At 40.2% G+C, this 26,281-nt stretch overlaps 1 protein-coding gene across 7 annotated transcripts in view; it reads right to left on the reverse strand.

The window, feature by feature from the left end:
- Positions 1-26,281, reverse strand: part of Dnm3 (dynamin 3) — a 498,900-nt gene that overhangs the window by 4,077 nt on the left and 468,542 nt on the right. For 4 of the 7 annotated variants that reach the window (XM_052737385.1, XM_052737384.1, XM_052737389.1 and 1 more), the window contains 3 exons: positions 24,231-24,457; positions 23,132-23,368; positions 429-5,121 (listed from right to left, as the gene is read on the reverse strand). In XM_052737385.1, the coding sequence (XP_052593345.1) occupies positions 5,052-5,121; positions 23,132-23,368; positions 24,231-24,457 (534 nt within the window). In that variant the 3' untranslated portion in view covers positions 429-5,051. Of the gene's footprint in view, positions 1-428; positions 5,122-17,879; positions 18,845-23,131; positions 23,369-24,230; positions 24,458-26,281 lie in introns of those variants that run through there. The other 3 variants (XM_052737387.1, XM_052737390.1, XM_052737388.1) reach the window with 3 other exon arrangements.

Here is a 26,281-nt window from a genome sequence, read left to right on the forward strand (position 1 = left end):
TTGTGCCCAGTGAGTAGGTAACATGGATTAGCCAGGTGCTCAGTGTTTGTCTTCAGTTGACCTAACATGTAAATAGACTATCTTTCCTCCTACTTCTTGGGCTTTCCCACAAATACTTCTTTTCCAAGGGCAAACTGTCACATCGCTTCTTGGCAAAGGTCATACCATGCCACTGTCTGAGGTTAGAATCCTACAACCTATTATTTGAAATTAGTAGGAAGTGTCTCCTGCCACCCCCTTTCTTTGATTTACCTAATTTGCTGTCTGAAAATCTCCTTTTCTCATAACTTAAGGACGGGAATGCAAACTGCTGTCACTTTCCACTTTAGTAATGCTGGACAGATTTGAGCGAAGGGGCAGTAGGAATTTACTTGCAGTGTTACTGAAATGCAGAGACTCAAATGTATACAAGAATGAGGAATTGGGGGTTCCTTCAAATGTAATAATTTATTTCAGGTTCGAAATACAGTTTCACATTTTCACACTAGGTACATGACCTTCAAGGATGATACAGGCTTTAGGAATTTGCTTCAAAAATCCCATTCACAGAATCCATATCAATCCAGCATTAAGAAATCCCAAAAGTGCCAAAAAGACATGTTAATTAAAGAATAAACAGAGAAGACAAGCTTTGACTTTTATATACTCATCATTCATAAAAAAGCAAAAGGGAAATTTGACTCAGAACAGGGAGAGAAGAGGAACATTTACAAGCTCATGAAACAAAAGCTGTGCATAGAAAGTAAAGCCCACAAGGTCATAGTGGTAGGGTTTCTGAGAAATGATTTCCACAGATTGGCAGCAGTCGGTATAAGACAGTGGAGTAATTTTTGTATACTATGAAAATATTATGAGTAAAGTTTAGGGGATTTAAAGGTAAAAGCAATAAGGAAATTAATGCCTTGAGCTGAGCCACATGTGAAGCCCTTGACCAGTGGAATGAGAAGTCTCACCAGTATACCAGTACTAGCAGATCTTAAACAGGAGATTCTGAGGTTCCTGTCTCTTGCTCTCATACATATAAATATTCTTACATGTATTTATATATACACAACTAACAATGCATATTCTATATATACTTCAAAAATATTGTTAAAGTTTCACATACAGAGCACCACATAATTTAAACACATCAGCTAGATAGACAGCCTAGTATCTAGAAGACAAATAGAGTTATTTAGAAAAGACTAAATGATCTGATGAACTATCCATTATTTCTCTAAAATTAGTCCTAGGTGAAATGATGTAAAACTCATGGCTTGAGTCTTACACACAATCATTTCTCACTGAATTAAGACAGTTTGGAGATCTGTTTAGGCTTTATTCTCCATCCTTCAGAGATTCCCATCAATTTAAAGTAATTATATAGTTTGCTAAATGCAAAAGGTTTACCTGAAAGAGTAGATAACATACCTCCAAGGAGTTAAGTAACCTGTTCCCTGCATGTTTTACAGTTTTGCTCAGAAAGATCCATCCCTTTCATTATGTTGCTACCTCTCTGTATTCTTTTAACTTTTACTGTAGAGAATAAATGACCATACAGATCAACTTAGCTTCTTAAGTCAACTCAACAATCTTTAAATAACACAGTTCTAACTAGAGACCTTAGAGAAAAGCTTCCAAGTCTTATACTTTTTAATCAGAGTATCACCAAAGGGTAATGCCTTTAGGTAGCAGTGCTGTGGGTTTCAATCCTAATGATTATAGACATTACTCTACCTTGTCCTGGTTATCATCACTTTATCTCATCCTAGTTCTCATAAGCTTTGTGCCCCTCAGAATATATACAGTATGAGTTAGAAAATCTTGTGTATCTCATGTAAGTTATGACAAATGAACTACTGTAATCACAGGTATGGCAGATCTTCCCAACATATATCATACATTAGCACAGTTAAAAATATATTCATATTCTTACATACTGAGCACAGGTTTACACTGATATTTATACTCATACATATATATATATATATAATGCACATATTATCACATTCATGCTTAATGGCATGTTAGCAAGTGCTTTTGAACTTACTCAAAAAGGACATGAAATAGATGTTTACTATGTATATAGTATATTCCTAGAGACATGCAGAGAAAATAAGTACACAGAGAACATCAACACTTGTCACATACTGGTATCAGGTCCCATTTCATATTTTAGAGTTATGGCTACAGTCTAAAAAAATCACAAATTAATCTATGTGGCTACTTAATTCTAAATTCAGAATGTTTATAACACAGAAATTGTTTTATTATGCTTTTGGATAGACTGAGTATGAATCTGCACAAACAGTGAAATTGCCAACAAATAGACCCTACTGCTCTTCTATGCTATAAAACACACCTAAAAGCAATATTCAAGAAGGTTTTCTTAGTAGATGATTTTGGGGAATATATCTGTTCTAAATCAATACTGTTTCATATCCCATCCACAATTAAGTAAACTGTTATTCCAGTTAGTCAACATGCATGCAAAGTTTAGCATGTAACAGTGAAACTGGATTTACTTAATCAAACAAGTAGTTATTTTTTTTCAAATCCTAGAAACACTGGGTTTATTTTTTTATTATGCTAGACAAGATAGAGCTACATCTATTGTGCTGACATCATCAGAATCATCAATCAGGAGGTTGCACAAGAGATTAAAAATGGAATGGGAAATGTAAGGCCCTTTGAGCTTACATTCCCATCCTAAGGCCTGATGTGCATGCCACTCCACAAACTCTACACTCTAGAATGTCACGCTCCACTCACGTTGTTGTCTCCTGTTAGCAGGATGCAAACCCTTCGAACTGCAATAAACTGAAAATATTCTGGAATGCCATTGCTGGAATTCTGGGGTGGGGTGGGGGGTGAGAGGTGCTGGGTGCCACTGATATAACATGGTAGCAAAGAGAACAAAACTGTCCTGACAGATGGAGACATTTGGGACAAGGCATCTATGGATCAAGAAGCAAAAGCCAAAGATGACAAATGCCATTGTTTACGACTGTCTAAGATCAGTGGGAAGAAACTTGGAGAGACAAATCCCCAATTTTCCTTGACATTGGTTTGTGCTGATCTGAGAACACACCAGTGGTTTTCTGCAATATTTTCCTCTAACAGAAGGAAAATTTTGAAATACAGCAAGATACAAAACCACAGTAAGTACATAGTCAAACCCTGAAGCATCTAATTCATTAGCTGCCTATTTTAGAGAACTCAAAGAAGCAAAGGGAATCCTAAACAGGGAGTTTCATGAGAAGACCCCACTCTCCATTAGTTGTTTGATTATGAAGGTTTGCTTAATGTTTTTCCATTTAGTTGGAACACCATTTTCAAAGACAATGTTCATCTCGTGTGTGAGAGTTCTAGTCACGGATTGTTTTTTCCAATGGGAAAAATGAGAGAAGTGAAGAGTAGTGATATTCTGTGTCACTTAAAATTTGAAAATATCCATTTTGTATGTTTCATGTTCTCTAATTTTTCCAGTTATAAGTGGGATATAACCCATTAGAGTAAGTTCAATGCACTGCCATTTAACTTGGAATTTTTTTTTTTAATAATGGTTAAAGTTTTTATGTCATGGTTTCTACCTGCTTCGGGTAGAAACTGCACAGGAAATTAAAATGGAATTCACATACAAATCATGTTTGCTGCCTTCAAAGGGAGACACTGCAGTTAGAAAAACGTAATTTACTTCTGTGAATATGGAATAATGTCATGGGACGCACAATTCAGTGAATGTCTCTGCTGTCTGGGAGCAGTTCGCAGACAGAATTCCAGTTGGCTTCTAGCTGTCTCCTACATGTTAATCATCTGGTCATAGGTAGTTTAAAACTTAGCCTCAAGGCTGAACTATTAACCTCTAGGCTAGACTGCTCTTGTAAATTTTAGAAATTGTAGAAATTGAAAATTTGTTCTGCAGCTCAATATTGCAAAGGCATTTTTGGGAGCAAGCTGGAGCAGGGCATCTGTAAACATGTGAGCTGTGCTCTTAAACCATGGTATCTCTGATGAGTTTGCATACAGGGACCACACTTCCAATGCAATTGTGTCATTACATTGCAAGATTTAAGAGAGTCTGGAATGGGTAGAGACATTCTAGTTGTTTTAAAGGGATTCTTGCATAATCACTTATATGTAAATCATAGGAATCATGTTTTAACATACATTTAACTTTGCTCCAGCTGAAATAATAGTCATAATAACTAAATAGAGCTAGATACCCATGTCAAAAAACAACTGTAAAATTAAACATTTTCAATGTCAACCTTCTTTCATCAGAGCCTACAGAGAGGTAAATATATGAGATAATAAACAGATAATATTTCCACAGACACTTTAGAATGGTGATATTTTTGCTTCTTCCTTCTGGAAGTAGCCAAATCTATCGACTGATTTTTGGTCATTACCAAATAATCCAGGCATTGTTGCTTGCGCTTCTAACATGAAGCAAAACACACTTGGCACTGGGAGAAGCTCCCTACTTAGAGCAAACCCTGTAGACTTTCCCTTTGCTAACTGCCTCAAGCTCCTGAAAAGCTTCCTTCTTAAACAATTCTAATTTTAAAATCTCGCTTCCTAGCGGGCTTATGGAATAAAGACGGGGAAGAAGTCTAAATAGGTAATTATGGAGCAGGCAGTGGCGTCAATAGCAGACAACAGAATCTCTGTCATCCTAAACAGAATGTGGGGGAGAAACTGATGTGGCTCTAAGCTCACTCTTACGTCTGTCAAGAATTGTTATAAGCTGCTTTGTAGACAATTTGGAAAACTCTTCAGATATATGTTGGATAGATAAATGGTACCAAAGTATAGGACTGCTATACAAAACTACCTTGGTCAGTACAACATATTAAGTCTCTCTACAGGTTAGCAGTTTTTCAGTCAAACCCCAAAGGTCTGGCATACCATGAGCAATGAAGATGGGTGATGAATACATTAGTAAAACTGGCTACTTGCCTATGGATGTCCATACATGCGACTACTCATGGTTGACTGTAAAGGTTACAGAATATGTTGCTTTTGCATAAATCATTAGTGATTAATTGCCATGCCAGACACTTCATTTAGTCTAACAGTGAGGATTCTAGTGGACGGATTATAGTGGGGCGAGTTGGCGATGGAGGTGGCCTCCGGCTAGAAAAAGAGAAAGAGACAGGTAAAGAAACAGGTATAGTAGCAGAATTATTCTTCAGGACATTGACAAAGAGCCATCATGCGCATGCACATGCAATTCAGGTCAGTAGGAGTGGTCCCAATCTGCAGTGATTCTAAGATTATCACCTTTGAGTCATCCTTGCATCCTAATTTTCAATGGAAATTGTATATTTTTCGTTATGGAGATCTTTATCAAAACCAAAGAGATTTCTCCCAATACTAATACGAATATGGAATAATTTGAAAGCTACTGTGAAACATTCTGCACAGATCTCTGACAGTTGAGCACAGTGGTTATAGAGCAGCAGTTCTCTGTGTGGGTCACAACCCCTTTGGCAAACCTCTATCTCCAAAAATATTTACATCACAATTCATACCAGTACAAAATTACAGTTATGAAGTAGCAACGAAAATAATTTTGTGGTTGGGGGCCACCACAACATGAGGAACTGTATTAAAGAGTTATGGCATTAGGAAGGTCGAGAACCACTGTTACGGAGGGTGAGCTGTGTGGAGGTATGCCTACTCCAGGAACTAATAAGGTGTATTAAGTATCAACAATGGTTTTGAATCTTTGTCTCTGCCATGATCTTAATTACACTTCTCATTGCTTTTAGCAGTGGTTTCCCCCAGTTCTTATTTTGCTTCTAATCACAGACCATAGAAAATCAGAAATCGAGACTTTTAGAGTTTTCTGCAGTGGTTATGAACAGGCTAGGTGTGAGTACCCATGTAAGTTGCATGAGTGACAGCTGTGTTTGGAGTCCTGCAGGGTTCATCAAGATTTGTAGTAATATTAGCCACTATCTGATGGCCATGGCATTTCTGAAAGCCATCCACATGATTATTGTACTTGAGAAGTTCAACATTATCAAGTCATAGTATTTATTCCTTGAATACATTTACATCATAACTATGTTAATGAGCTTCCTCTGTGTGTGCCATATACGCAGATACCATGGGAATAGTTTTTTATAATTCTCTAATTCAACACATGACCTAAATGGAAATTATTTTACTAATCATCCTAGCTGAGATTGTTTTCAAAAGACCCTTTTTAGAATTGTAGTCATGTTTCTGAACTGGAAATACTTAAGTTGACCAGATTGGATACCCGTTTACTGGGGTGAAGCCCCACAGTTGGAAAAGTTGAAGAGAACAATGATGGGGTGCCTCAAAACCACACCCTGTTTCCTAGTGGTTAGAGCTGGTACTGTCATTGCAAAGGCATTGACACTGACAAACTGTCATTAAGTAACAAACAGAAAACAAAAATCACAAGCTGTAAGATAAAGGTTGAAGCCAAAGGGAAATCAGAGCAGAAGAGACATTATTGATTTAGTGGTGAAACCACTGACCACTTATTGATTTAGTAGTGAGACTGTTGACTACTTTAGCATGAAGTCATGGAGAGTCCCTTTTTCCTAGTCCTGAAAATTGGCTAGGAAACAACAGTACATTCTAATTTAATGTCCTATACTAGTATTACTATTCAGTAGTGACTAGATTTTTGAAAGGATGCATAGAGATACTTATTGGCAGAGGAACAAACATAATCAAAGCTAGTTGTTCAGTGAACAAGCCCTTTAGCAGAAAGGTTCTGTGACCACCCGAACTTCTTGGCAGTTCTCCACTGGGAAAAAGCAATTTTCTTTCTACGACTATTGAAAAACAATTTTTCTTTTGTTAATATATTCTTCTGTGTTTGAGACGACCATCTACATTCCTTTTAGCTTACATCCCAAGTCTTGAACCTGCACCAGTGGCTCTTTTGATGGAGAGGTTATATTTATGTCATGCAGAGCTTAGTGTGGTGTTGCATGCAATTTTGTTCTCAGTGACTTTTTATCTTTCTAGACATTTCTCAGTGAAGTAGGCCTTCTGACCTGCATTCCCCTTCCTGATATAGCTGCTTCAATGTTGCATTTCTTAGAGCTGAAGTTATTAGTTGTGAGCCACCTGATGTGGATATTGGGAACAAAACCTGGGTCCTATGGAATGGCAATATGTATTCTCAACCACTGTGCATCTCTGTACCACCCTCCATGTTGTATGTGTGTGTAGGATTGAGAGCTGGAGATTCTTCCTATGCATTATTTTATTATTCAGTTCTTTGGTGTTTGGAATAGTACTAAACAATAGTGTCTCATCTCCAAGGAGTTTGACAAATAATGTAACCTATGGAGATGTGTTTTTAGTAATCAAACATTTATGAAATATGGGAGTTGATAGCCAGAATTTAGACTTGAAGGGGGGAGACTCTACTAGGGTGTAATAATATGCAGGTTTAGGGGGGTGTCAGGCTATGAATTCAGTGAGACTCAGGATACAGAAGAGCAGATTGGAAACTGTTGTACGCGAACACTATAGGCTAGACAGAGGCTTGTAACCCAGAGAGAAAGGAATGCAATTGAGATCTCCTGACCCTCTTGTTCTTATGTGCCACTCCCCAACACTTTACTGCCTGAACTCCCAATACATTTAAAGTTCCTGGAGAACAGAGAATGCACATGTTGCTTTAATGTGTATATTCAGCATTTTTTTACACTGAGATTCAGGAGCAGTGAAAAAATATTTGCTAAATAATGGACAAATGAATGAGTGATGAAAAGTGCCTAAACAAGACATTCATTGCAATTGGAGTCCAAGCTAGGTAGGTCAAGGTGATCAGGTCCCATGTGGCCATGTATGTATCTAACACTTTGGAGTTAGAGGCTTATATTTGAGAAAATATGTTCATATAGAAAAATTCCTGGAGCAGAAGTTTAAAAATACATCAAGTATAGCTATAATTGCTTAATTATGTGGTTTTTTTTTCTTATGGAATGTCTGTGGGCTTTGTTTTTCTTATTTGTAACTCAGAGAGTGGAGCCAGGCTTATGCATATATTTGTGCATTGTTCATCAACTACTATGTGGAGGGCATTGTGTCGTGTAATTTTAAGAAGCTTGGACTCTACTCTTGAGCCGCAGGGCCAGTGAACTATGACAAACGTGCAAGTGGTTTTTACTGTAGCACTGCATCTTAAATGTGGCACAATGGGGTGAAATTCTATAGTTCGTCACCTGACTACACACTCTGACAAGCTTGAAAATGGGACAATGTGGTTACAATACGGGCAACGGTGATTTGAAATACTACATACCAAGTTTGCAAATGGTAAGGGAATGTAGACCTATGCTGACCAAAAGGGACTAGAAACTAAATGAGTGCCAGAGGAAGACTTCGATGGTGGGAATGGAGGATGGAAAGAAAACTGAATATTTGGGTGGCAGAGCAGATTCTCATGAATCTCTTCAACCTTGGACCAGGCTTTGGGTGGTGGTGGTGGTGAATGATGAACAGTAGTGGGCAGTGGCAGAGAGGAGACTATGTAGATACAAATTTTTGCTAGCTGTCAGGCCTGGCATTCATTTTGTTTACCATACCCCAGGATTTAGCATGATCTTTGGTTCACAGTAAATTGGTTTCTTTCTTTCTTTTTTTTTTCCAAATGAATAAATTAGGAAAACCTGTTCCCTTGTGCAGTCATTAGGGATGGCCCTGGGGCCATACACTGAAAAAATTCCACATAGCCGTGTGGTGAATTAATGACAGAAGAAAAAAAAGGAAGGTTAAGATACCATTATGTTCACTCAAAATGATTAAGACATCTTTGGAATATGTCCAGTTTCAGATTAAAGAAATCCATATATGTGCAATACATGCAGTTAAAAAACCCGGAAGAGTCTTGACCCATTTACTCCTTTGGAAGAAGTGAACATTATTTTATTTCTAAAACAATAAGGAAAGTAGACTGTATTGTAAAACACTGCTAGAAAGAAACACCAGACAAATACTAAGATGTGTGCCAACTTCAACACTAAGAAGGTATGTAAGGTCTACTGTTCAAATTTATTTCATTGGTCCGATTCCTAACCATTCCCATTTCCAAAGACATTCACCTCACAAGACAGTTTGTTTGGGGCAAACTTATTTGTTTTGTACCAAATTTTCCTCAGTTGCTTTGTTAAGCGATGGGCTTCATTAAGTAATCCATTACATTGAAATGGAGCATCTTGTATCATTTAACATTTATTGAAACACTGTGTTGTGTGTGGGCGGTTTATGGTTATGATAGAAGAGCCATGTTTCTGCTTTCAAATCAAAGGGAAAGATGTAAGACTTGAAGTTGTGGCTGCAGGGATGGCCCGTTTACAGGATTTTGGACAATGCAGTTTTTGTAAGAAAGTCCGATGCTCATGCAGGGTGGGTGGCATTTTGGGCAGAAGCTGGCTTCACTGATAAGGTTGAGAAGCCACCATTTGTTTCCTTCTCTCACTTTATTGTCTTTTAAGAATAGAAGTCTAATTCCATCTGTTGTTCTTTCTGTTATCTGGCCTTGAGTGTTCATGATGTGAGGCCAGTCTTAATGGGTTCAGGGAGACTCCACCAGGACAGACTGCCTTGTTCATCAGCTTTGGGGTGGTGTGTGTGTGTGTGTGTGTGTGTGTGTGTGTGTGTGTGTGTGTGTGTTTAGGGAGGCCAGGGGTTGGAGTCTTCCTCAATCACTCTTCACCTTAATTTTTTAGACAAGGAGCTCCTGGATTTAGCTAGGCCAGCTGGCCAATAAGTCCCAGAGATCCTCCTGTCTCCCCTTTCCCAACACTGGAATTATATTCCCAACACACACCCACCATTCTTGAAATTTGTTTTGAAGTGTGGTTGCCGGGTATCCCAAAGCAGGTTCTCGTACTTGCACTGGTAAGCACTTTTTCCTAATGGAGACTTCTCTGCAGCCTCCATCTGAACAGTCTTCTAAACTTCCCATGGGGTGAGCTCCCATCTTATACTTTTTACTATAGCATTCCATGGCACTCGCTTGGGGCACTGTGACAATTTGGAGATCGTGAAAGTGAGTGAGTGGGATGCAGCTGGGTGTAACTCAGGAAGGAGCGCGTCTTTGAGTAAAATGGAAAGGCAACAGGCCTTCACATCCTCCTTTGAACGTTTCTTCTATGGGAGCAGTTGCAGGATGCAGGGTTTTAGGTGTCAACATTGTATTGAGTTTGGGTTCTTATTTGGGGAAATTTTAAAATAGGTATTACATATTTAGATGGTGCTGGGCTAAACTCAGAAAAATGCTGTGATACTCATGATTTTGTCCAAATTGAAGAAATTTTATAGTTTTATTATAAACAATGCTCAGGGTACTTACTCTCTGGCATATTTTTGCCTCTTGTGGCTTAAGGAATGTCACCAAGCTCATTGTTGTCCAAGAATAGTTTGTAGTAGATGTATGAAAGTATAAAAAATTTGCTGTCTATTTGAAATGCCTAAAGATAATGTGACTCACTACATCTAAGAGGTGACATATGGTTCACCTGTAAGAATAAACACTTGATTTTATAATATATATAATGTATCATTAGGAAAATAAGAATCAACTTGTGGGACTTGAAATGATAACATAAGGACAAAATTGTCTATAATCTTTATTTGGTGATGTAAGCATGTACTAACCTTGATAAGTTAGTCTCTGAGGTAAATAGAAATAAAATGTACTTTGTGAAAGTTTATTTAGATTGCTCTATAGATCAGATTTAGGTTTCCCTAACAGGTATGATGTGATATGCCTACAACAACAACAAAAGCAACCCAGCTTTTCAATGACTCATTCACATTAACTCTGTCTCAGTTGAAGATGAGGAAAAAGATTTTACAACAACATTGACTCAGATTATTTCAGTAGACTTACTGAAAGAAAGTATTTATATTGGTTTGTAAAATACATTGTGTGGCCCTACTCCTCATACTGGGTCATGGGGAGGTGCTAGGTCTTACCACAACTTGATATGCCATGTTTTGTTGATATTCATGATAAGCAGAAACAGGAAGAGTGGATTGGTGGGTGGGAAAAGAGTGGGGTGGGGGTGGACGAGGACTGGGAGAAGAGGGAGGGGAAACTGACTAGGATGTAAAGTAAATAAATAAATTTATTTAAAGAATAGACTGTGGGGGGGGCAGCCTCCAAAGCAAATTTTGATTAAGCATTGCAGGTTAATCATTTGCATTCTTTCTTTCCCTGTGTGTACACAAGGCGCTATTGTGACAAGATATGCAAACAAAGATCATCACTGTCTGGAGGGCTTTCTTGTTAGGACAGAGCCAGGTTAGCAATGACAGCAGCAGATAAGTGTTCACATAGAGCTGTGCTAGCAGAGTGGAAGGGGCACTTGGAGTCTTAGCTTAGGGAGAGAGAGTGTGTGTGTGTGTATGTATATAAGAAAAGGACTTCTAGAGCATAGGGAAAGTTGAGGGTCTGGTGTTTCAGGAATAGGAATGGGTGTCTGTAGAGGAAAGGAAGCCAGGAAAGGTATCCATCCTTTAGCACAAGTATCAAGGCACTTGTTTTGCTCCACATCCCAATAAAGGGACGAAACAACTTCGAGCGCTTAGAGGATGTTTAGGTGTAGGAAACGACGACGATGTTTAAAAGACTAGCTGTGATACTATGTTTTCTCTGTTGGCCTCTGTGCTATATCGTTAACAACAGGTAAGTTGAGAGGAAGCAGGGGCTAAAGAAGATGGAGAGAGGCAGACATAAGAACATAGCCTGAGAAAACAGAGGTAGGATCTGGTTTTCTGGACATTTACAGCATATGGCTATTGAATTAAGTCAGGTGGCATTCCTCAGTGAATTTCCTTCCTCCTTTCCTCCTCTTTCTCCTTCTTCCTTACAGTCCTTCTTCTCTCTCTCCCGCCCTCCCCTTCTTTTTCTCCCCTAGAAAGAGACTTCCCAGGACTCTGCTCCATAGAACCCATTCCCATTAATAGTAAAGGAGTAAGAACCTTCCCCATACTCCTTCTTTTCTGCCCTTTCTTTTCCTGGTCCTCACCTCCCTCCTACCTCAGGATCCAGGAGAGGGAGGATCTGATTTTGCCATCTGGAGGAAGGAAGAGAGGTTCTGAAGTAGGTACCCAGAAGCAGCTATGGGAAGTTTCCACTTCCAGGATGTGCCGTCCCCTGGTATTAGAAGTCATGGAAAAGAAAAAGCAGGAGGAGGGAGGAAAAACACAGCGATCTGCACCTCTGGATGAGACAGTAAACTCACTTCTGCTTTAGGAAAGATGAGCAAGACCTTGGATGTCTTTCAGGCATAGGGATAGGGCTTGGGGCCTTAGTTCAGAGAAGGTAACTGGGTAATTGGAAAGGTGAGCAGGCCAATTATTTTTGAAAATTTGCTTTACTGTAACAAAATAAATCTAAATCTGAAGATTTAGAAAAGACCAGGATGCACCAATGTTTTACTCTTGCCTGGTGACACCTGGTGAGTCAAAAGGCCAGTTTTAAATGCGCCACACAGTACTTTTCTTGCCCTTTGAGTGGCAAAAATGGAGACAAAGAATTGCCATGTACCCATGGCCTACTCAATAGTGTTCTTAAAAAGTCCAGCAGGGGGAGCTCTAATATGCCTTAGAGTTCAAAATTTAAAAACAAAAGAAAAAAATTAAAACAGAAAAACAGAGAGGCATTGTATCTTGTGAGCTGCCATGTCAGTGAACAAATATGTGAAGAAGACCAATTAAATGCTCAGTGAGAGGGCAAGTGACAGCATTTTGTGTGTGTGTGTGCAGAGTGTCCCACAGTCTTTCCTTTCCATGAGCCTGTTGCTGTGAAGCAGTTAAACAGGGCTGAGGCTCTCACAAAAGAGAGCAAAGCTGACTTCTGGGCAAGCTGAGAAGTTATTCTTTCCTTCTGAAAGGATCTTATTGTTTCTAGAGCAGCCTTGAACACTGGCTCAGAAACCACATTTTAAAACAGAATTTTCATTGTTGGTTGAAGGAGCTACTGAAATGCCAAATGGTTGTGTCCCTTACTCAGTGGCTTGTTGGGTTTTTTTTCCTTCAAGTCAGAAAAATGCTGTGTTTGTAAAAAATTGGTGCTAAAAGGGCAAGAAATCATAGGTCCCCTGGGCCATGTAAAGAAAGAATTAGAGCTTTCAAACACACACACACCCCCCAAAGGCAACACAAAGAATTTTCTCAGGAAAACAGCGAGGGGGGTGTGAACTTAGCAGTAATCAGACTAAGAGTTAGTCTCCATTCTGGACAGTGGGTGGGGATGGAATGGGTAAGTGGACGTTCAACATGATCAGAACAACTTAACCTAAAGAAAAATGTTCAGTGATCCCTTCTATTCTCTTGCCAATATGAAGTCAAAGTTTTTGTTTTACACCTTGATGGTATGCCCACATCTAAAAATTTTTATACAAGCTCCTGCAGAAACTTTAACTAGACCAACTCAGACCAAGAGTCACTAAATAAAGCCAGTCTAGACAGAAAATCTATGGAAACCATATGTCCTTCAGGAATCTGTCTTACAAAGACTGCCATCGCCCTGGAGAAATCCTTCACAAAATATGCTCTTAGGAAAACAGTGCTGTACAGCCACATGGAGAAGTGCTTAAGATGACGGCTGGACTTGGAGAAAATAGAGCCAAAATGTTTATAAATGTGAGGGTCTCATTTCCATGCACATCTGTGTGTAAACAGTTTTGAAAGGATGGGCCAAGGTAGCTATCATTTATGTTTCCATTATTCTAGAAGGATCAAAAAAGTTTACAGTTTTCTTCTTCCAGGTTCCTACAGAATGTTAGACAGAGGGATCTCAAAACCGCTCTGTTCTCACCCGCAGAGAGCTGTTTTGAGTAAAATTGTACGTGGATGCGGCTAAAGAACCAGAACATTCTCTTCTGATTATTACCTCATCCTGCTGGCCTGCCAAGCACAGCTAGAAGGCAGGTGTCCACCATAAGTAACTAGCGGAAGACTGTTCTATATAATGATGCGTAGGGCCAGAATGACAAAGGAAATCAGAGCAGGGATGAATAAAGGAGAGGGGGGCTGCAAGGGATTTGCAGTAAGGAGGGATGTTCCTAAGCCTTGTTTTTCCAATTCGACACTGTCTTCTGTATGAGAGACAACAGCGCTACCACCCTACTCTCACGGGATTACATTGGAAGATGTGCTTTCATTTTAACTGATGGTATAGATTCTGCAGGGGAAAAAGTAAAATATGCAAATTCCTATGACAAAAATATCATTTCAAACGAAAACTGCAAACAGGCTCCGGAGACCATGAAGCACTTGTAACTTGCAAAGATACCTTGGGGTCTCTCTAGACTATTTTACCAAAATTCCCCATTCTGCAGGGAAGGGGACTTGGGAACAATAGAGTAGGACTGGTAAGTTGCACTGGCATGAGTGTCCCCATGTACTGTCCCCTCACCTAGAAGACTATGAATTAAGAGTATGTACCAAATAGACTCATGGAGAAAAAGGCCTTGAGTTAAAAACAGAGTGAAAGCTGTGAGAGCGTAATTGGAAGAAAAAAGCCTCAGCTCAATGTGTGTGTTCAAAAATCATGAACTTTTAAAGCTAAAGATTCAGACTAGCTTTCAAGTATTAAATATTAAGATGTTAATAGAGTCATTTAGAGTATTGGAAATATTAAGGCAATATAAACAATTACATTGCAGGGCAGAACACTAAACACTATATGCAGTGCAGAACACTAACCACTGTACATCATAGACAAACAATTATATCAACATCCACTCATTACAGATTCCTGAACTGAACCATAGAGCATTTCACTATTGTTAATTGAAGGCTCCTGATGAGTTACAGGGATTTTTTCTGAGCGCTGTTATTTATTGGTAGTTCTACAATTTGAAGTTGGCTCTCATGCCGGTGGTTTACATACAGAGCATGGATTTTATTTTGCTTTCAGTCTTAGGTAAGTGGAGGGAAATTCCTGCCATGCTTTGTCTAGTTAACACATTCACTAATGTTTCCTTAATTTTTCACCCCAGAAGCCAATAATTAAGATACTGTAGAACTTGCCTCACATGAAGGTTTATTATTTTAGTTATTAAAATAGTTTCTGACACTATAGGGAGTGTTTTTAAAAAACCAGTGGATATTTGGCTGAGTTTTTGCAGCTTTTCCTTGTGAATGCAATTGTAGTAGCAGAGAGTAGGAATGCCTTGTGGTGTAGGTCCTGGGGCATGACACTTAAAGGGAAATTTTCATTCAGTCTTAAAATTAGCTTTGAGAATAATCACATTGTGAACTTAAGGAAATACACATGGTCCAGAATGCATCTTATAAAAGTATCTATTGTCAAGCAAACTACCCAAAGTATTACAAAATGCCTTTAATGTCCTTCTTACTGGGTATTATATGGTGCACTCCTATAATCTGAACACTTGGGAGATGGAGGCAGGAAGATTAGGAATTCAAGGCTAGAGGTGGCCACATAGTAAGTTCGAGAAAAGAGTGGAAAAGAAAACAAAATAGCCAAAGTAGGCTTTCTCCTCTCTTCCTGCCACAAGAGATTATTGCATGCTAGATGAAATATGCAATAATCACAAGTACTTGCAAATGATATATATTGGTGTTATATTGAAGTATGCAGATGAAGGGGATATATCTAGACTACGTTGCTTCCAAATATCTAAACCCAAATGCAAGTGTTTACATGGTGGAGGCAAATGGTATATTTGGTTGTAGAGTAAGATCATTTCCCAGATTAAACTGAAAGCTACTTGAGGCCTTCTCACACTGCCCACCTTCTTTTTTGGAGGGAGTGTGGTAGAGATGAGAGAACATCTTACTATATAGCTTGTGATGGCCTGAACTCACTGTGTAACCCAGGTTGGCTTCAAACTCATGATCCTTCTGCCTCAGCCTCCCAGTTATGGGGCTATAGGTATATGCTGTCATGTCCACCTTTATTTTAGCTTCTCTTAGTTTTCAAATTTTCCATCGAAGTTTGAATATGTTTGTGGTCCAGTATCTATGATGATTTAGTCTTTATTTTCTTCTCTCTCTGTTTCTATACCAGCCTTCCCATCAAAGAAACAGGGAAAGGATGGTGCTTATTGATGAATCTCATAGTTACCTGTACATTTATGGGGTTCCTGTAAGGACAGTGAGGAGCATTATCATACCTTGTCTCATTTTTCTGGTGTTTAGATCATCCCTGTATGGGCAATTTCCTCTTTCTGAGTAACTGAAATCAAGAGGCTGTGCCCTGCCACACTGATGCTGAGACATGGAGAATTTGGCTAATTACCATTTTCACTACTCCCCACGCCTGCCACCCCCTCCCCCGCCCCCCCCCCCCGCCCGGGCCTGTGGACAGAATGAGTTCATGTGATTCGTGTGAACTGATTATTTTGACTGAAAAACAAGAGTGGATATTTCTCAGTGCTTATGGGAATGGTTAAAAAGAAGAAATTGGAGCATTTGGTATTTGTGGTTTTGCCTATCATGTGGCTCTGATGCCTGAAGAGCAGCCAGATGTGAAGAATGAGCCATGCCATGGAGAGGGTTCCTGAAAACCTTGTGGCTTTTGACATTGTCCTGTATTGGAATTCTGTTTTGGGTTAGAGTTGCCATGTGATCCAAACATACAAATACTCAAGTACTGTGGCATCTACAAACGTGTAGTGTCTCTCAGACCCAGAGCCTTCCCAGAAACCCCTACTCTGGCACTGAAAATTCTAGCCTGACCAAAAGTGTAATATCCCTTTGGCAACAACATCGGTGAGCCAGATGGAGTCCATTTGGCAACTAAAGGGTGTAAATATGTGTTTAGATTCAGAGGGTCCCCCCCAGACAATGCTTACAATATGTTGGCATGAGTAAGCTAAGGAATTCCAGTGTCAGACACTTTAAAATTCTATGTTTAAGCAGCAATAAAAGCATGACAAGCAGGCGAGGCCATCAAACCCTCAGCTAAGTCCTCACCTCCTTTCTTATACTGCTGGAGCTAGGTGTCCCGGGGACGTCCTTAGAGCAAGATGCTGCATTTACATTTTCATCTTTAATTTCCTGGCTGTCTTGCAAGGTTTGTCTAAATCTCACTTTTAATCTCTCATAGTAGCTGCTGAGTTGGAGGAAAAGAAAAAAAAGAAAAAAAAAACAACCCCAAGAAAGCCTGTTCTCGTAGTTTGCTGCCTGGCTAAAAGATAGACATGAAAGAGCCACGAATCATACATCACGGGTTTCTGAAGCCTTTGGAAACTATCTGTTCAGGAGTGTCTGAGTGTGAAGGTTTCTTGAAAACCATCCTTTTCTTACAGTGAGGGGAATGAAAGAACATGTCGATGAAACTCGAATCCTAACTGGCTTGTGTGCACCCCTAAGTCTGGCGTGTCTGCTTACGCTGGGTGGGGTGTTTCTCCCCTTTTTCTGAGCTGACTTCAACTTGTATCTCGGAACGTTCAGCAGATTCCAGCTGGTGACAGTGCTGCTGACTAGCCACAGGAAAAATCCTCCTCCTCAGCCGAGCATTCTCCCTGGCCAGCGCCTCCTTTACCAGACTCTTGTCTTGGCTGCCTTCCTCTATCAATCGGGTGAAACCCAGGGCAGAACTGGGCACCCTGAAATGCGAAAGGGCTTGTGCTGCAGTGACTGAGCTTAGTGACTTAGAGCTGTTTGTTATTGACGTGAGCCATGGGAGCAGTTGTGTTTGCTTAGCTGAATGCCAGTCACCGCTGCTGGGCCAACAGCAGCTTAGGGTAGGGTGAGCTGTCTCCCGTCTGCATTTGTGTTATTTGTGGTTTGCATTAGGTAAGTCTTATTTCCCCTTTTTTTTTTTTTTTTTTTTTTTTTTTTTTTTTTTTTTTTTTTTTTTTGCTTTTGCTTTCCTGCAACATAGGCTATGTGGAAAAGATAAGGGGCACAAGGAAAGCAGACAGGCCAACGGATGTCTACCTAGACACTTCCACAAAGTTCACAAATTCTGACCTGTGGGACACTTAATGTGGTATACATGGGCCTCCCCTAAAGAGACTGCCAATCATCTGATCTGTGGTAGGATGGAAACGTCTGTGGAAAATAGACTACTTTGCTAGACCCAAGGAGGAAACTGCTAAGATAATCTGACTTTCACTTAAACCATATTGAAAACAGGACCTGAAGAGTGAAAACCTTTGACATTAACCATTGCTTCATTACAGCAAAACAGGATGTCGCCATAAGAATTGAAACAGTACACTGGAATAAGAATCATCATGTAAACAGAATGAGCTTTTGGCGGTGTATATAACAGAGGGCCTTAAATAAAAGTGGATGTTTTCTTAAAGTGAACAGTGAAATTTTAGCTTCATTAAAGTACCATGAGCTCATCATGACAATTCATGTTGAACCTGCAGCAAATTATTAATTACATTTGGAGGCTTCAGTACCAAATTTTTTATATGTTTGCCTCACAAAATGCCTTGAAAATAAGAATTTGTTATAACAACTCAAAGTTCTGCTCTTAGCAGTTATATTTTTGAATAATGTGGATTTTTTAAACTTTTAAATCTAGTTGCTAAAAAGAAAAAAAACCCCAGCTCCCTGACAAATCAGAATATCTGATTATAGTTTTTATTTTTTCTTTGAGGAAGGCTAGTGGGGAGAACAGAAAACTCACAGCTGACATCACAAATCACAAGGTGATTTCATCCTTTGTCTAAATGACACTTGGCTGCTAAAAACATCAGTTTTAGAGGGCTGTTCAGGAGAAGAGGGGGTAAGTCAGGAAGTTTCCATGTGTGACCGCAGGGGAATGACACCAGGTTAGTCACACGGGTTGCTTAATTTCCATGTACGCTGAGCCCCACGACTTCAAGGCTCGGCAGCTTCCTCCTTCATGGTACCAAACCTTGATGTGGGAGAGGCAAAGATATAAGAATGATGGGTTTGTGGTTTGTCCTGGCTTGAAAAGTAGGGGACTGGCTCACAAAAACCCGAAATAAAAGGGATGTTGTATTAACTGTTATGTATAACAACAAATATAATGAATGAAAGAATTGGTATTAGGGTTAGACAATGCAGACCATAGAGATCAAACATTTAAAACTACATTATGATGAAAACCAATTGGCCTTAACTTTTGTAATATGAGGGTATCTGTCATGTCTTTGGAAAGGAGTTTATACATCTTTCTACATAACTGATTTAGTCCTAAGGCTGCTGAAATGTGGGGCTTCTCTGTGTGCTATCTTAAGTCAAGGAAACCATAGAAGACATCAGTGACAAACTCTGGGCAAATCTTGATGCTGCCCTGGAGTTGCCCACATACTGTGGGGGCTTTGTCTTTGTCGTGGGACTCACAAAGGACCATGTCTGGATTTCCGTCACCTAGGTGAGCTGAAGTCAAAACCAAATGGAACTGGACCAGGCTTGGCCATTTTTCAAAAGAAACCATCAGAGATGGTGAATGATGGTGGGTTAAAGAAAGTATGTCTCTAGTTCAACTTTTCTAAAGGGGAAGATTGAGTGATGAGGTAAATGAAGTCTGTTCTTCCTTGACTGGAGACCCTTCCTCTCACCCTTATCCCTTTTGACTCTTGCAAAACAGCTTTCTCCAAGGGAAGGGGAGATGACAAATGAGTGAAATGGTGCCAGAGTTAGCTGGTGCCAGGAAACGCACACTCGGATTCAGCTAATTTATCCTGTTAATGTCAAAGGCTGTAATTTCCAATTAACTAATTTTAAGAAGCAGTAACTGGAAATAGCTATGCTAACTCTGGAGTTGGTGTCTGATGATGATGATTGGGACCTGCAATTAAAAGAACTGGTGCTCTAAAGAGCTGGTGCTGTCTGCTTGAGACCAGCCTTCGAAACAAAGCCGTGGCTGGTGTGGATTTTCAAACAGGGTTTTGTCCCATCAGAGAACTTGAATGGAGAGAGTCAAGCCCTAGAAAAATGTCCTGAAGATTTGTGTACACTCAGCTTACTAATGACAGAAGCATCCGTGCTAGTGGGTCTCTCTGAGATGCTCCCCAGTTCAGGTGGAATTAATTAAAGCAGGCATGCCGTTTGCAGTATTTCCTGCTCTCCCACCAAAAGGCTCCAAACACAGAAACCAGAACAGCTCGAGAAGCTGAGCCAAAAATGACTCCACCACCTTGCCCTCCGCCTCTTCCTTTATATTGAAATGGAAATATACAGGAAAGATGCTGGGTACAAAGACAGTGGATTCAAGATTCCTGAGCCATCAAAGGCTTTGGATGACCTTGGGATAGGGTGAAAATAAAAGTCACCATCACCAGTTGCCAATTCATTCAAAATATCAGGAGGAAAACTGCCCAGGCACAAGCTAGGGCGGCTGAATCTTTTGCCTCTAGAAGTTCAGTTATTGCCTTTGTAATATTAAAGGCCAGCAGGGAGCCCAGAGGGTTACCTTTTGTGCTGTGTTGTTGTGTTGTGAGTTTCTGGTTTCAGGTTTAAAAAAGAGGAAGGTCCCTTAAGAAAGGCAAAGAACTTTGAGGATGGGTGGAACCAGATTTTCTCCTTGAAAAGCACTTTTTATTTTATTTTTTTCCTGGAGATGATGGATAGGGGGCATCTCGATTTTTTTTTTTAAGAGAAAATAGAAGCAAATTACAGAAGGAAGAGAATATATAAACACTAGTGCAAGGTGTTTTAATAAGAGCGTTCTTCATTTTCTCCCTTCCTTTCTGTTTTCCTTTCTCTTTCTTTTCTTTCTTTCTTTTTTTGAAATCTTAAACCCCATTTCTGGCTTGCATTTGGTAGGATTCCTGCTCTGGCTTTTATTAAAAACAGACGGGTGTTCAGAATCTTCCATCTAAAGCAAGACTTTAATAGGCGTCGGGACCCTGACCGGCCTCCAGCTCTGCTCAGGTGACTCCCACCACAGGGATTCCCTCCCAGCCTGCTTTGCTGGCCCTCAATCTTGAGGGCTCAGCACAAAACAATCAGCTTTCTCCCTTTCAATTCAAACTCCCCATTTCTGTTTTAAATTTGGGGTGGTACACAAAGCCAGCTCAAGTTAAGTCTGGCTTTAACTTGAGAGCATTCTAAAAATTTTGAATAGCTCAACTGTTGTCCTACAAATTCCCCGATGAGCGAGGTCTCCTTAAACCTGGTGGCTCCCTCTTCCTGGCAATTCAGAATGACTTAGGGACTCCCACCCTTCTGCCTGCGTGCAAGCTCAAAAATACCAAAGCTAACTCCACCCTGTTTAACAGATCAGTTTAGCATCCGAAGCTGATGTTTCTGAAGAGCACTGGCGAGCTAGCTTATTGGAAACCAAGAAGAAAAGCCGTCAAGCAGGCAGGCAAGACTTGCACACTCATTCTTGAGTGAGGTACCGCCACAGGTCCCTCTGGCTCCTTCTCACAGCAAAACAGACAAAACAGCAGAGTTCCAGGCTCCCTCAGGACTCTGCCTTCCCACTCCCCCACCCCACCACCCCTGTTTTTCCTCACAGCCCCCATACCATCCTGGCACAGCAGCAGACACTTTCCCAGTCAATTTGAGGTTTTCTAAAACAATAAACTTGATCTTGCTTGTAGCAACATTCAATGTTGAAATGCACGTTTTTGATGTGGAAAGGAAATTCTTCTGAGCACTGCGGAGCAGTGGTTGACAAGTAGAGTAGGGCTTTACTTCCCTGAGGGACAGCAGCCTGTCTGTATTTTCAGTGGTCACAACTTGGAGGAGGATACAACTGACAGCTAGTGACTGGAGGCCAGGGATGCTGTTAATCATCCTCAACGCACAGGAGAGCCGCCATAACAGAAATGTCAGACCCTGAGGGCCCCTGGTGCCAGCCCCTCCTGTGGTGGTTGAACCTGGGCTCTCAAGTCAGACTGCTGGGGCTTAGAACCTGGTGGAGTGGCACTGGGCAAGCTATTTTACCTTATTGTCTATCTGTAAAATGTAAATAATAGTCTATTTTATTGGTTTCATGAACCTTAGATAAAAAGGGTATATGTGAAGCTTTTAGGACAACACTTATATTAAGAGCAAAATAGATATTACTAGAAATTTAGCTCAGTTTCAGATAAATCAGAAGTCTAACAGCATTGTCTCATCTCAAGATCTGAACAATACTACCATTTTCTTTGTTTCCTAGGTAAGGAACTTATATCTTGGAGGTGAATGAGTCACCCAGATCTTATGACTTCAAAGCCAAGTTTTTCTTGCATACTCTTTGTCTACCAGTTTGGGGTTCTCTTTCCTCTGTCCATCACCCCTAAAACCTCAAGGACCAAAATCCAAGCACCACAGTCATAAAGGTGCATTATGGGTGGTAGACAGTACTATGTGTGACAGATGTAGTCAGGCTTTGCTTAATGGGGCATGTGAATATTCTAACTCTCTGAATTAACTTCATGCATGGGATAATTTTGTCTTTACATTCTCTGATTTTGTGGGGTAAAACTCCATAATACCTTATATCCTTTAACAGTGTCAGAAAGAACTGTATAGATGAAGGGAAGAATATAGCTTTAACTCAGTATGCTTCAGGTTCCATTTCTGATTAGTTTATGTTGTTTGATAACTAGACCAGAAAATCTGCTTAGAATTGTCACAGTGATCCCATTGCACAGCAGTCTATCTGATACATAATCCTCAGGTCTACATTACAATCTCTGCAGATTTTAAAACAATTGCAGATTAATTGGCTAGACTATACTTAGTTTACATTAAAGTTTGTGATATTGGAGTCACAGTGCAGAGGGCAGATGGATAAAGTTCCTTCAGTCAACGGTTTTCTAGATTTCTTTGGGTAATGGAGAAGGCAAGATCTTAGCCCATGCACCCCTCATGACCTACACACAGCTTGCCACTACCCAGTCACAGCTGTTTCTTTCAAAGCCCTGGGTCAGGCTCTACTACCCGGCTAGTAAAATGCCATTTACTGGGTCCCATTTGCTTTGGTCTCAAAAATGAGACATTCGAATCTGTGCCAGTTGGTAAATGAGAGGATGCGATGATCACACAGGGTATTTTAACAGGCTTAGGCACCATAATTTTGTCTTGTGCTCACTGCCCCGACCACCAGTATGAAAATCGCAAACCTGTAGAGTAAGATGTTTTCAAAGTTTTTTGTTTTTTCCAAATGTTGTCTGTTACACCGAGAAAAGAACCAAGGAGGACCTTGGGGAGCTTCTGCAGCACAGCTTAGCTTGCTTACCTTGGAACACTGGGGGGTGCCCTCGTGGGCCTGGAAGGAACTTGCGGAGGGGTTCCGAAGGAGTCACTGCTGTTGGGAAAAGGAGGTAATGGGCCAGGGCGGAATGGGACTGGGGGAGCCCCAGAATGGGGACCTGGAGAGGGAATGGCAGGGGCTGGTCCACGGCCAGATGTGGGCCTCGTGAGGGGAGCACTTAGAGTTGGCCGCCTTTGGGTGGTGGGGCTTGGAGGAGGTGACCTGAGAAAAGAGACAAAGTTTTAATTTATGCACTCTTCCTTCATTTTTAATTAATCTTTTTAAAAACAGTTTTGTAATTTCCTGGTTGCTTTTTAAAATTAATTTATTTTTGGCTATATAACTTAGATATGTGTTATAAGATGTCCATGTACATAAAAGGATAAATGCTGAGATTTTGGTCTCCTTCCTCACTTTCTGGAGACAATCAATAGCAGTTGCTGGTGTTTCTTTTAAACATATAGGTATGTGAATTCACACATATATACAGTCTCATACCCTATACTCTCCCTTCTTTTAAGCTTATCTTTCCATTTGGGGAAACTCAACATTATTTTACTCTTTTAATGACTGTGTGGTAGTTTGAAAGAAAATGGCCCCCAAAAGGAGTGGCACTATTAGGTGGTATGGCCTTGTTGGAGGAAGTGTGTCACTGTGGGGGTGGACTTTGAGGTCTCTTTTGCTCCAGCTTCCCTCAGTGTGACAGACAAACCATTTCCGGTTGCCTTATGATCAAGATGTAGCCAGCATCATGTCTGCCTGCACACTGCCATGCTCCCCGCAGAGTTCATAATGGACTGAACCTCTCAACTGTAAGTAGCCACCTCAGTAAAATGTTTTCCTTTATAAGAGTTGCCGTGGTCATGGTGTCTCTTCACAGCAATAGAAACCCTAACTAAGACAGACGATCAAGTTTCACTGTCAGGATTCATGAAGCTTCTTCCTGAAGAGAGTTGATGCACTTTGACCCCTCCTGAACTTTTCCCTTTTGCTTTTGGATCCATATTGGCTTGGGAAAGCATCCTCAGAAACGGAGAGTGGACAAGCTCAGCAGAGCTCAGGTGCTGTGGAGCTCCCTCCCTACCTGCGGGAATGTTGGAGCCAGGAGTCATCTACTGGAGGTGGGGCTGGGGTTGACACAGTGGCCGTGTTGATGTCACCAATGATCACAAGGGCTTCTTTCAAGGCTTGGTACATTCGGAGCATCTCATCCCGACGCTGAGCCTGCTCAGCAGACTCTTCCATCAGAGTGTTTTGGTCCTCTGAAGAATATAATTGTGCTAGGAGCTCAGAGTTGATGAAGTCTTTAACCTGTGAGAAAAATTAAAACGAGAAGGAATAAACACAGACTCTGTTGTCATAGCCCACAAATGTCTCCCCACCCCTGAGAAAAGGGAAATGCCATAAGACCGTTTTATTTGCCATTGCATTGGTGCACAGAAAAGTCTCCCTTTTGGTCTTTCAAAACAATGATGGTAAGATAACTGAGGAAAGGTCCAGCCTTGCTACCACAAGAGTAGGGCTCATTAGCTGTGGGAAGGTCTCATGAGGTTGTTAGAGGCTACTTGGCTTATACAACAGGAAGGTCCCGTGAGGTAAGCAGCATTCGTTTTGATAGAAAATGGTGGTGCAAAGAGAGCTTTGTAGTTCAACAAGTTTTCTATTCCTTAGCATTCCCATCAAAATAATCAAACATTATTGAAGTTTTTTGTTTTTTTGAGACAAGGTTTCTATGTTGTTTTGGTGCCTATCCTGGATCTTGCTTGAACTCACAGAGATCTGCCTCTCTAATGCTGGGATTAAAGGTATGTGCTACCATTGCCTGGCACATTATTGAAGTTTTCAGGGTATAGTAAAAGCAAAATTAGCATGGATAAGTGGATATTAAATACTGATTATAATTGCATATATATGAGAACTATACAAGTTGATTGAAAGCAAAATAAAAGAGATATATTGTATTTTCTAGAGGTTTGAAAGCTAAGTCAGTTAATGATGATGAGGACTGGACATGAGGCTTCATAGATGTAACACATACATAAACAATGCACATAAATCTTGGTTAAACAGTATCTTGTAGCAGGATGGGAATAGAAAGGGTACATAACACAGAAGGAGAGGGGGCCAGTCCCTATGCTTCATCAGATCTAAACATTAGCCAGCCACTTTAGCTGATATTTTCTCCTTAGTGTCAGGTAATCTATGATAAAATGTCCAGTTATCATTGAATATAAATGCACACCCATACTAAATGTGAGAAAATGAATGTGCAAATCAATGAAGTATATATCCCCAATTCCTTTAAAGATTATATGATTTAATTCACCATAATGATGAAATAAATTAAAAATCCACAGATGCAAAAACAAATTTAGGGACTGTTTCAGTGATGTTTCCAAGGTTATAAGGCTCAATGCTAATTCAATTTCCTAAAAACATATCACAATACTTAAATGCTTAGAAAAGATAATTTCTTCCTCTTTTTTGTTGTTTTTGTTTTTCAAGACAGTGTTTCTTTGTGTAGCCCTGGCTGTCCTGGAACTTGCTCTATAGACCAGGCTGGTCTCCAACTCAGAGATCTGCCTGCCTCTGCTGGGATTCAAGGCGTGTGCCACACTGTTTTCTTATCATCATGCTGGTAATCCAAGGTCTTCTGCATAAGTGTACACTCCACCAACTTAACGTTGATAGTTTAGAGCAGCTAGCAAGTATGATAATTTAAACCAAGAAAAATAAGCCAATTTAAGGTTTTCAGTGCTTCTGTTATTTGAGAAAGATACATCTTATCTGGATTACTTAGATCTAGATAAAATACCAAAGCGAGAGTATTTGTTTAAAATTTAGAATGATGACAGGACACCATCATGTGCTCAGTTAAGATTCCTGGATTTTTGTAGTTAAGATTGTTACTCAAATGAGAAGATTCTAAAACAGTTTCCTTTTTTTTTTTTTTTTTTTTCTTTTTTTTTTTTTTTTTATTAATTTATTTTGCAATACAATTCAGTTCTACATATCAGCCACGGATTCCCTTGTTCTCCCCCCCTCCCGTCCCCCTCACCTTCCCCCCAACCCCCCCCCCCCCATTCCCATCTCCTCCAGGGCAAAGCCTTCCCCACAGACTGAGGTCAACCTGGT

This window comes from Peromyscus californicus, unplaced genomic scaffold (assembly GCF_007827085.1).
Source record: "Peromyscus californicus insignis strain IS unplaced genomic scaffold, ASM782708v3 Scaffold_14__1_contigs__length_90479793_seg_2, whole genome shotgun sequence".
Classification (NCBI taxonomy): domain Eukaryota; kingdom Metazoa; phylum Chordata; class Mammalia; order Rodentia; family Cricetidae; genus Peromyscus; species Peromyscus californicus.